The sequence below is a fragment of the Antechinus flavipes genome, chromosome 2, assembly GCF_016432865.1.
Source record: "Antechinus flavipes isolate AdamAnt ecotype Samford, QLD, Australia chromosome 2, AdamAnt_v2, whole genome shotgun sequence".
Lineage (NCBI taxonomy): Eukaryota > Metazoa > Chordata > Mammalia > Dasyuromorphia > Dasyuridae > Antechinus > Antechinus flavipes.
This window is the reverse complement of record NC_067399.1, coordinates 441,322,340-441,334,827: the sequence shown is the minus strand read 5'-3', so window position 1 is coordinate 441,334,827 and position 12,488 is coordinate 441,322,340. Positions and strand designations below refer to the sequence as shown.

At 39.7% G+C, this 12,488-nt stretch overlaps 1 protein-coding gene across 1 annotated transcript in view; it reads left to right on the top strand.

The window, feature by feature from the left end:
• The window catches only part of SOGA1 (suppressor of glucose, autophagy associated 1), a 133,864-nt gene extending 122,662 nt beyond the window's left edge, over window positions 1–11,202 (top strand). The window contains exon 15 of the mRNA XM_051979260.1: window positions 828–11,202. Within this exon, the coding sequence (XP_051835220.1) occupies window positions 828–980 (153 nt within the window). The 3' untranslated portion in view covers window positions 981–11,202. The remainder of the gene's footprint in view (window positions 1–827) is intronic.
• The last annotated feature ends 1,286 nt before the right edge of the window (window positions 11,203–12,488 follow it).

Below are 12,488 nucleotides of genomic sequence, written 5' to 3'. Positions count from 1 at the left end.
ATGCATTTATATCTGAAATGCACAAAGAACAACTATGCCACTTCCCAAAGGATTCTAGCAGGTTAACCTTACAGATATCCCAAGATTTAGGATGCACAGAGAACACAGTAGGTGGAATCAGCAGTTTACATTCTAGATGAATTGGAGGTTTACTTTTTAAAAAGATATCCTTTATGCTGTGACAATAGATGTTCATAGAATGTAGGAACATGGAAATTATCACATTAGTCTAATTCCATGATCTATTTAGCTCAAGATTCTTTCCCCAGAGTATGAAGGGATATTTTATGGAAAAGCACAATTTTCCTGATGTTAATCCGAAAGATTACTTTCTTCCCTAGCCTCCTGCCAAAAAAACTTCTCATTTCCTTAATGGCTTGAGATCTGAGATATGTCATTCGGAGTAGTCTAACAAAACTTTTTTATAAAATATTTTTAGCTTGTGCCAATACTTGGAGAAATGAATTCCAGATAAGATTTTCTTATTACTATCCTAACCTTCAAATTTTAATAGGAACCCAATTCTAATATCTAGGATTTGGTGAATGAGTCCATTTTCATCCTTGTAACATATTTTATAATTTTATATGTATTGCTTGCATACAATGTCTTTTTTATCCAACAAACAAAAGGCACACCTTTATTTTACTTCCCAATTCAAGGTCAAAACAGCTATAGTTGGTCTAGTCACTTCAGGGTAATGTTGAGTCTCTCAAGAGGTCTTGGTCACAAGCTGATATCAGTTGCCAATCTGCGTTTCTTCCTGTCATCAATATACTCAGTGTCATTTAATACAGCTAACTTTTTACTTCCCTTTCTTTCCACAGGATGCCATGTGTGACTGCAGTGCCCAGTCACTGACCTCTTGTTTTGCTCGGCCTTCCCGATCCATCACCAGGCATTCGCCCTCTAAATGCAGACTACATCCCCCAGAGACCATCCGGGGAGGGGAAGAGAGAACAGCTTCTTCCAGCGAATGATCATGCTGCCAACGGACAGAACAGCAACACTCCCCTTTGCCCCATCCCACCCCTCAGCCAACAGTCATTGTGAGAAGCCAAATCTCCAGTGACCCATTGAGCAGATCTGGATAAGTTGATATGAGGCAACAGGACCCAGAAGAAGTCCAGCAGCCTATACATCTGTCTCCTAAACACCACCTTACCTTGGAAGATTTAAGAAGCAGATGTTTCATCAAAACCTGGAAGCCTGTGGAATAGGTTCCCAGAGGAAGAAATGCAAGAGATTCCTTTTGTATCAACTAGCAGGGATTTCATCTGGATCAGTATAGTGATCTCCAGTCTTCAGATGAGAAGCCAAGATATGGGAGCGATCAAAGTTGTGTTGGAGCATCGCTATTAGGGGGTCTTCTCTGAGATCCTCTTTATGTACTGAGGGAGTAGCAAGAACTTTTTGCTCAACTTAAATGTCTTTCTTAGGATATCTCATAGGGAGGTATCCTTTGGGAACAACAGACACCCCAAACAGGCAACCACAGTACACCTACACCTGATGTGGCTTTGAGAAGATTATTTCAGCAGCCTAAGTCTTAAACCTTACACTCTTCAGAGGAATGCTTTTTCTCTATAATCTTCCACAGCATCAGGAAGATTCCTTTTTGGACAATAGCCAAGCCAGGAGGCATTGGTGGTGCCTGGCTCCATGTGGGATAAAAGGCTAGGAGCTTTAACAGGAAATCTGGTTGTACCAAATGGATGTCATTGTATATCTCCATTACTGTGCATTGCAGTTCAAATACACATTGTTGAGAAGACATGATCCAATCCTTGGGAAAACCCGATAAAGTCTTTTGAAACACATGATAGACTCTGGCAGAACCATATAATGATGAACTAGACTTGGGCTTCTCCTCTGAGGCCCAGCATAATCCCTTCTTTTCTCACATTTCTTACTCTCTGGCTCTTGCACCCTGGATTTCTGTGATTCTCCATGGAGTATGATAGGGTAGCCACCCACCTTGAAGAGTCTGCATCTTCATATACTAGAAGGGTTTTTGCATCTTCCATCTTTGGCAGCTCATATCCAAAAATGATGTCAAAAAACCAATACTAGACTTGTGGGGGCTAGAGTCAAGGAATGTAGACCTCAGGATCTGGGTACACTTGAGAAACCAGCAAGTCACCAATCTAGCAGAGATTTTGTCTTTGAAGCATTTGGACATCATTGGCTTGAATCCTTGCTCTTTCCTCAGACATCCTAGAGCAGCAGTGACATCAACACGTTTACATTGAACAGTGGAAAGTGAAGACATTCCTGCTAAATCACCTTGGTGGATAGTTTAGTTGATCTGGCCAGAGAGGTGTTAGTGTACCTGCTGTCTCCTGGACTATGGAGCAAAAAAACTCTCCAGAGCCTCCTCTGAGGCCCTGACATACTGTTGAATTTTCCTGACTATAAATATTTAAGGTAGTTTATATTATTTTAATAATTTAATTTGTCCCCAGATCCCTAGAGTAATTTATTGAGAATTGAGAGGTATCCTGTCCATCAGGACACAAGGCAACATTGAAATGTTGAAATGTTAGGGAAGTTGAGGCGGGATACAAGGCAGTTCAGCAATTGAACAATGGTTTCCTCATCGACAAACAGACACCCACTTGGCACAGCTGGAATCTCAGAATGCTCATTTCAAATTATATGAATTGCTTTAGATTCAGAACCCAGGTTCTCATTCATAGGCAACAGTTGCATTGGATCTTATATCCCAATATCCCCTTCCCAAGTTCCTATTCATAGGAATGTAAGGATTGGGCTGTTTCCATCATTTCCCATACATTTCCCATTTCAATTTTCAATTTCCAATTTCCCTTTTCCACTTTATGAGCCAAACAGGTCCTTGAACCTCAGCCAAGCTTGGTGATCCCTGAGATTCCCAGCCAGTATACTCAGTGGAAAACTAAACTGAATCCAGAGAGTGTTTAATGCAGCTTTGCACATAGATTTTAAAATGTCTACTAATCTCCCTAAATTTTCACCAGCCTGTCCATACTTTAGCCTTAATGTCTAGTAGCACATTCACTGCCTCCTAAGGATCTTTCCCTAATCACAAACTGAACATCCATTTTTCCTACCTCCCCACTTACTTTAGTCATTCCACTCCTTTCAAGCCATCTTCCCCTACAGTTCAAGAGATCAGTCCCAAGTTTCCTTAACTAATGGGTTGGAGTTCTCTCCAGGATGCTGCAAAGTGGTTCATTGCCATTCTGCCTGTGTAAAATAGGCTTCTAGGAGCCCCTACGTCTCGTTTGAGGGGCTATTATTCAAGGGATTTCTGGCAGCCTTAACTGGCCATTCTAACCAGATTCTTTAGAAGAGCAGTCTTGTTTACTTTTATTTGCCTCTTCTGGTTATAAGGCCACCTTGGAAATGCTTATATCTACTAGCAATCCAAGCCCTTCTGTCATCCTTCAAGAACTGACATAAGGCAGGAGCCAACTTCATCTCTAGCTGAGTAGCAAGATAGACTGCCTGGGATAGCTGAAAGGAGTTAAGTCTCCAATGTGATCCCTCTCTGGGGAACACCAGGTACCAATGTACCCTGTGTCACCCTAGTTCTGGTGCACACACACATGCATATAGAACTTTGCTCTTCCCAATTGTGACCAGGGTGGTTTGAAATTTCCCACCTGAAAAACTGCAAAGAAAGAGCTAAGAAAGCAGTAAACTCAGATCTGACAAGATTTACATCTTGGAGCAAAAACTTATTTATTTCACCTGAGTATCTAAATAGACTTGAAAATATTCCTCTGAACCCCAGGTAATCCTACTCAAAATCCTACTGGGTGATTTTTATAAAGTTATCTAAAGTCATTAGTCTACATTCCCTTTTGGCTGAATAATGGCGGTGTTAACTTGTTCATGCTGTGGTCAGAAATGTCAGAAAGGTTCAGTGTTCCATGTTAAGTGGCAGGGAGGATGTGCTATATAGAGAAATACTGTTATCACAGAGAAGACTCTTACCCTAAAAAATCAAAAGGGATCCTTTGGGGCAAAGTCCAAATCCTAATAAGGTATAAGGAAATGTAATAGTCTTCGTGGGATGAGGCCTACCATTCCATTGCACTGTTGCTGGGTTGACTTTTAATTTGGGGGTAAAGCACTTCAGATGGAAAGACACCAGATGCCTTCTATAATACCCCCGTCAGGTGGCACAGAACCCAAGGTTATCCAGATACCATTTGGGACTGTTAAGCCATTGGTGGGGATAGGGCATGGGTGGCTCCACTGCTCTCAAACATGTCAGCAAACCCCCCCCCCCAAACTTCATGAAGAGAACACCCGAGAATAAAGGATTACCAATCCCAGCCAATTTGCCTTACCATCCTAAGGAGCATGGGAAGAGAGAAGCTGTGGCCCCTCTCCTCTGCCAGCCCATCTCCAAGTAAACAACTTCTTCCTTCACATGAGAGAGGTTTTGAAATCTGATTTTTAGTATAATACTTTTTTCTATTTCTTGCATGCAGTTGTACATGATCATTTATTGTTCTAATGGAAACCTCTGAAGAGTTGGTTTTTAAAGAAGTTAAAAATATTACATGTAAATACTGACTTGGTTTTGTTTTTAGCATTTTAATTTGTAACTAGGGTTTTTTGTTTGGGGATTTTTATTTGAAAGAATCTACTATTTTGGAATGTTGTTTCTCTTTTTATTTCCAGATGCCTTTAAGTATTGCTAACATTCCCAAGGCAGAGAAATTGCCTGAATTGTGGGTGGGTATAACAGGAGGAATTGTGGAACCATAAAAGCAAGAACTTTTATTCTCCTTTCCCCCAATCCCTCATCCTAATTTCTCTCTCCAAATCCTCTCATTTTGAAGTACCTGTTCACCCTCTGCCTACTTGGTTTACCAAGCCATGCCTTTATAGTACTAGGTTTCCAACTGGATATAGCTTTTGGAAAAATTAGGAATGAAACTGGGAACCCCTTTGTGAAATCCCTTCTGTCAATGTGTGGTTTTCTCATCTTTTTTCACCTGTTTCTGAAGACATCACAGATGTTACCAAGAAAACTGGGAAAATGAGAAAATAATTTAGACACTTGAAACTAAATATGAACCAATATTGTAGCATTCATTTCCCTTGCCTACCATATCTCCTAACGTCACTCAGATTTTAGCATTGGCTTTTTGCTATTAACACTCCCTATCCACATAGGCCTCTAAAGCACCTATAACCTGATGCCATTTCTATCAAAGCTCTCTCTTCTAAAGTTTTAATTCCTTCGATGAACATCCACCACTGGCTGATCTTTTTCAAACATTTCTCCTAGCAGGCCTTCCTTTCCCAATGAGAACCCCGATCCCCAGAGTATACCAGTTCATTAATGTGTTTTTAATATCTGATCAAGACATTGGTCTTCTCTTTGCATCCTATCCTTACAGTTTTTGACAAGGAAAAAAGCATGTTCATTTTCTTCCTTCCCCTTTGTCTCCAATTTTCTTATTCTTGCCTATGTATCTTCATCCTCTTGTGGCTTATCCATTCTCTTCTTCCTCTCCTGACTTAACTACTTGTAAGTCCCACTTCTCCACCATCTCCCTTCCCTGTTAATAACAATAGAATACATATAGTATTTTAAGCTTTATAAAGTGTTTTCCTCATAACAATCCTGTGAAATAAGTTAATATGATTGTTTCCATTTTATAGATAAAGAAACTGAAACAGTAATTAAGTGACTTACTTGAAGGTCACACAGCAAGTAAATTTGGGAGCTGTGATTCATACCCAAGTCTCCTAACTTCTTAAACACTATACTGCTTTCTCTTGTTTCATTAAATCAATCCATACATCAATTCATAGTAGAATATATGAGTATGGTCTGTATTCTCTAGTCCAGACACACAAGAACCTATAATCCTGAGGTTCAGTATTCTGAACCTCATGTTCATGAGGCTCATGTTATGCTGACTGTCACTGACTTAGTGTGACTATGGGCAGGCAAGTCACATAATTATTCTGAATGTCAATTTTCTAATCTGCAAAATGGGAATAATATTAGCATTAATAATCCCTTTCCTTTCTAAATGAAGGTTAATAGAACAGAATTCGGTTTCTTATAACAAATGTTCGTTAAACATCTACTGCAAAGACAACTCTGTCAACAGAGTAACATTTAGAAAGGCTACATTGAAAAGTGATTAACCTATTTCTTTATACAAAGTATATACATGTAGCATCACTGTATAGGCACCTTGTATATACAACTGACGTATGCTATTACCATATAAAAACATTTGCTTTGTGCATCACACTATTCATCTAACTAAACCAAATCCCCTTCATTTCTGCCCCATTTTCTTCTCATGTACCCCAAACCTGTGTTTGATGAGTGAATATTGTCAGAGTCGTAGCTCACTAATTCTACTTGTACATTCATCCTTTATCTTTTCCCACTCCTACCTCAATAACAACTCAACCTTTTCCTAATCCCTGCCCATCTATCTATCCAGCTAGCAAAAGGCTTCTATGCCTTTTGCCTTCACATATTACACAGCCCTCTCCTCCAATCCACTCCTCCAAACTTATGTACTTATCTCACGCAGAATAGAGCTATGATCAATGCACGAGTATGTTGCCAGGAATCTGACCCATTGCAGATATGCTACATTCCCACAAACTCAACAAGCATATATAGTTCCTTCTAATAAATTTAACAAGAATTGTCTGCTTCAAGTGTCTGTACAGTCCACATAATAAACATGTACATATACCCACTCACAATCATTAGAATTATTATTAAGGAGTAGAAAAATTACTTGTGAAGAATCTGAAGGTAACCAGCCTACCCCTTCACTAATCAATCTTAAAATTGTAAAAATCATTATCTTAAGAGAGTCCTGATTTCTATAGACATACATTAGGGGATATGAAGTCTATTATGAATGCATATGATTGATTGTACCTTGAATGCACATATACATACATACACAACCATTATCAGAATTATTAAAGAATAGAAAAATTTATGTATACCAGCCCTGGAGTCAGAACAATGTAAGTCTAAATCCGGCCTCAGATACTTGGAACTAGCTATGTGACCCTGGGCAAGTCACTTAATTCTACCTTGCCAAAGGTGGTAAAAAATTTTTTAATAGTTTTCTATGTACCCCACAGGATTGTGGGGAAAAAAAAAACACTTTGGATGCTTTCATACCACAATATCTATGTTATTTACTATTATCATTGCCTTTGAGCTGACAATGTCATTTGGACTAAGTCCCAACTTCTAACTAGGCATACTTTTCTGCATTCCAACCATAACTTCTTTTTCTCCTCAAAAAGATATACCCTGACCCAAGTTCCATTTAGTCTCTTTCTTTCTAAGTTCCACATACCACTCTGTAGTGCCCAGATTCATCCCTTTTAAGTCCCTCAGATTATCCTTTTTGCCACCTTATATTATCATAGCCTGCTGCCTCCATCTCAGTTTCTAGACTTTCCCAAACCATATACACCAAGATCCCCTAAGTATTTACTGAAGCTTTTCCACATCTAGCATCATCTCATACTTTGTCTTCTACTCCCTAAGATCCACTTTTAGAAGTGCCTGAGCTATGAAATATATTTTCTATCTCATTTTCTTCAGCACAGCAAAAGATCCTTCTTGTGATTTTCTAAACATAAGTACTCCCTTTACCAATGCAAATCACAACCTCTTTGCACCTTAGTAGATAATTTAATGAGTGCTATGGCCAAAAATACTTATCATTAGTTGACTAACTTTCCTGTGATAAATCTTTCTGAACTCAGCTGGTCAACATTTGACACAGAATCCCTTCTTCAAATATCAACTCAAATCTTTGCAGGATAATAAGATCCTATGTTCACTTAAAATCTCCTTTCAGAATTCATATTCATGTCCACATTGCAATTTATTGGAGAATTCTTAAGTTTATAGGACACACACACACACATACACACACACACATTTTGGCACGTTATGCTTTTTTTTTCCCTGAAGTATTAAAATCTTTTTCCCTTCCATCTTGGGTCAAGCTGGATTAAAGCAACATGAAAAAACTGATCGGATTTTACCTAAGTCCAACCTCATCAGTAGCACTGCCAAGAACCTGATGTCACCTGCAAAGTATCACATCCAGGGTTCATACCTTCTGTGTAGATATTTTAGGAGCTGAACCAGGAGCTCCTAACCTACTCCCGCTTTCCCTGTCCCTTAGTTGCTCTACAATGGTGCTGTCAAATTCTAATTTTCAGCTCTAAGTCTGCTTAGATAAAAGGTACAAGAGCAAGAAGCTTCTTGTCAACTTCATTTGGAGATTGAGTACTTCCCCAGATGTTTGATGAATCTACATATCCAGGTTTTGCAAACATATGACTCCGATAACCTGAAGTACCTTTCCTATCACCTCTGAACAATCGTACAAGTCCTTATGCCTTCCAGCATCTTCTGTTCTCCCAGTTCCCATTTTTTTCTTTTTCATAGCTTACCTATTCATTCCCCTTCCCCTTCTTGACCCATTTCTTTCTCTTCCCAGGTAGGAGTATCCTTAAGTAAAAATCTGGAGGGCATTTCCAGGGTACCTACCTATTGGCTTCATGCATTCTTTTGCTCTTCTATATCCCTTTCCATGGCTCATTCTTGCAGGATTTTGCTCACAGCTAAATGTCGGCAACTGCTTAGTGATTGCTGGTGAAGATTTATTGATTACTCCAGGAATATTTGAATTTGGGAAAACCTTCAAGACTCAAAAGAATGTGATTTTTTTTTCCAGACATCCATAAGTAGTTAAAAAGCTAACATCAGGAGATTCTGTCAGAACCCCATTAAATCACATCACATAGGAGGACATCTAGTCTGTCTACAAAAATCAATCTTGTTCCCAGTCTAGCAAATCTCTCTGTCTTTACATATCTTAGCAGCTGATTCCTTTTTCTCTTTTCCTCTCAGCTCAGCTTATTAATAACTAAAGACTTGAAGAAAGGGCATTTGATTTTTCTCTTAAAGACCATAAAAGAGATAAAATGATCAATCTCATTAGTGCCCAGATTTATTTCTTTTGTCCTCTAAGAAAACATTCTGACTGGCTCCTACCTCTGATAGCCAAAGTTTTGGGTTGGTCGATGCTGCATTCCACAGCAGAAAGTTGATCAAGTTAGGGACAGCAGGAAACTGTAGAGAGAGTATCCCTGAGCAAAAAGGGGAGATCCAAATCAAAAGCCGCTAATTTGTCACTGTGGCATATGGACTTATGAACTGTTTGGTAAAATGTAGTAGACAGAACACTGGACTAGAAATCTAAGTACCAGCCCTCTCAATTCATTGTGCTCAAGATTAGGTAAGTCCCTTTTTTGTGGGCCTCAGTTCATCAGTAAAAGAGGAAAAGTGAAGCATGTACTTTATTTCTAAGATCCCACGTAAGGAGAAGATTCATTGATAACATTTGATAATCTCTGGAGACCCAGAGCATCCATCATATTTCCATGTTCCCACTGTGACTAACACAGGCAACAAGAACAGTGTGTTCCTGGCTCATACTTTTATCTAATGTGCTCCTCCAATCTATGCCTTAGTTCACCTGCCTGGAAAATTTAGGGCTACTTCCCAGTCTCACTTGAGGATTTTAAGAATGATTAAAATTTAGGGGAACATGTGGAGAAAAAGGTTTTGAAGTCTCCATAAGGTCAAGAATTTTTGATAATTTGAATCTTCTCTAGAAACTTGACCATCCTTGACCTCAGATTATGAGAAAACATCATACACAGCTAGGATGATAACACTGGTTTTGCCAAACTGAAGTTTGAGGTAGGTGCTTTTGACTCAGAGGAAAAAATGTACCAGAGGAATGGCAATACAGGGAGCTTCTGAGGCATGTTTCCCAGGAGTGGGTTTTAAGGGCAATAAAAGTGATAACAGATGGCTAGCTGATTTGAAGATCATTGTTCCAATTATCAGAAGGGATACTTTTAAAGACTAAATTTTCAGGTGTTTTCCCTGATACCTGAGAATGGTAGGGCTCACTTCTGTATATTATCACCCACTGAAACAGGTTCTTGGCGCCTTTCTGCACGGGGTCTTATGGAAAGGGTAGTAGTACAGCACTTTGAACAGTACTAATCTATCTGGGAAATCGAGTCCAATCTTTGGAAGCAATGTGGAATTGGCCAAATTTGAGATCAGATTATTACAAAAATTTCTGGACCTCACTTGACCACAGGATTTGGCAGAACCAATCCCATAAATGAGTTGTATAGATGTCTTCAAATACCATACATGGGGGCAACATGGTAGGGGGCAAGATGAAAATTCTAGAGAATGGAGCTTGCTCTTTTTTCCTCAAAACTTTGAAAAGATGCCAACAATGATGAGCTTGAAGATTTATGTTCTAGGATCTACGGACTTCCTTACCTAGATTGGGTCATTATATAGAAACTATATGGATTCTGGTTTGAGATTGAACTCTCCTCTGTGGTCTAAGACAACTTATAGAAAGGATAGATGAGTCTGAGTGAGAAGTAGGGCAAATCTGAAGACAGAAGGTACTATTTGAGGACTAGGGAGGCACAGGGATCAGTAGAATCTCTAAGTCTGTGAGATTACCTTTCGGTAAGTATCTCTTTTTTGCCAGGATTCTCAAATCTCTATCATTGTGTCCCTTGAAAAGAAGTTGAAAGAAACTCAAACTTAATCCCTGGTCCAATTTATTCTTCACATCTTCCCAGGAGACCTTGTGAGACATTTTAGATTGTTACCAAAAATGGCTCAAGAAATCTCATTTTGGGTTAGACACTGCCTCATCTCATTCAGGATCCTCCCTCCACCAGCAGGTAATGTGACATTGCCTTCCCAACTTCAGCCTAGGAAAAACATTAGACTCAGCTTCAGTCTGTGTACCTTTCAGAACATGTGGTCAAGAGAAATTCCTGCCCCATAAGGGAAAGCTCCCTGGGTAGAGGGGGAAAAGGACTGAAGCATCTTTGGATTTAGCTGTTTCCTGTAACAATGAGCATTCCAAGTTGAAATGCTCTCTCCTTTGACTCATGTCTTCAAGGTTTCTTTCCCAGGACCAGATGCTATGATGACCATGTTCTAATCTACCAGCTGTCCCTTCTTCCTCTTTCTATTTCATACATTGGAATTGCTGTACAATGTATACTTAAATGAAGGGTTTTTAATGGTTGTAGATCTGAAATAAAGTATATCACAAGAGCTGTTTAAAAGAATCTGCTTCCATTGTCTATTCCTAATCACTGGACAATTTTGAAACTCTACTTCTCCCTTTACAAAGACCCGAGATGCTTTTGGATAAAGTTCAATACTACAATAATCCTTGCCTGATAGCTGCTCATCTAAGTAAAGGAAGAAGTAATCCTAAGAATGAAAAAATCTAAGGTAAAAAGGGGTCTCAGAGGTATCTAGTTCAAAGATTCGCCATAATCAGCTCAACAAATGATCATAGACTTTTTTGTTTTAATTGGCAGGAAGTTTTTGACATATTGAACAGAAATCTACAGTAAAACAACCTGATGTGCACTTTGATTTTCCTCAACTATTTTTCAAACCCTAAGGGAAACCTTTAGGTCTTTTATCTTCGGGGGTCTTTTTGGGTTTGAAAAGGACTATGGTCACAAATGTCAGCAGTGAAATGTAACTGTTTAAAAAACAAACCTAAGAATGCAATAATAGCATTCAATAACATTTATCATGCACTTACTATATGCAAATGTGCTAGGCAAACTAAGAGATCCCCTCAAAAACAAACAAAATCTCTGATCTCAAAGGGCTACTATGTTTTATTAAGGGGAGTTTCACAAATTAATACAAAGCAATATTAAGAGGATGAAAGTATTAATAGCGCCATCAGGACTAGGAAAAGTCTCATAAAATATCAGAATTGAAAAATACCTCACAGGCCATCTAGTCCAACCTATCCAAATATGCAAAATTCCCACAAAAATCATTCAGGTTTTGCTTGAAGACCTAGACTTGCACTGCTTCCCTGAGCATCCTGCTCCCTGGCGCAGCCTGAGCTGTGTTTTTTGAAGGAAGCAAGGGATGCTATGAAGCGCCAGTGAGCAGCGCCCAGGATTAGGGCATGGCACAGCCTGCCACATCCAGGTCCTGGAGGCCGAATTTAAGAGAGGGCTGATGGATAAGGCACATTTCATCGAAAGGTAGCCACGACGGACAGCCCATTATAACCTAGGGACATCAGCAGGGCGCTGCTTGTTAGGGGTGAGGTGAAGACAAAATGGTGGTGCTCCTGCCATGCAATGGCCTGGGGAGCCCTCCCAGCCTGCCAGTTACTTACCCTTCGTTTCTCCATGTGGAAACCGAGCCCTGCATATATATGAGTGGGGGCCAAATCATGTGATGGGAATAAAAAGCTTGGACATTGGGCTCCCTGCAGAGAGGTTTAGGACAAAATCACACAAAGGGACTGGCCTAGCGGCACCATCCACCCTCCTCCAGCACCTGAGGTCTACAACCCACGAGCCGGGGGCAGGCG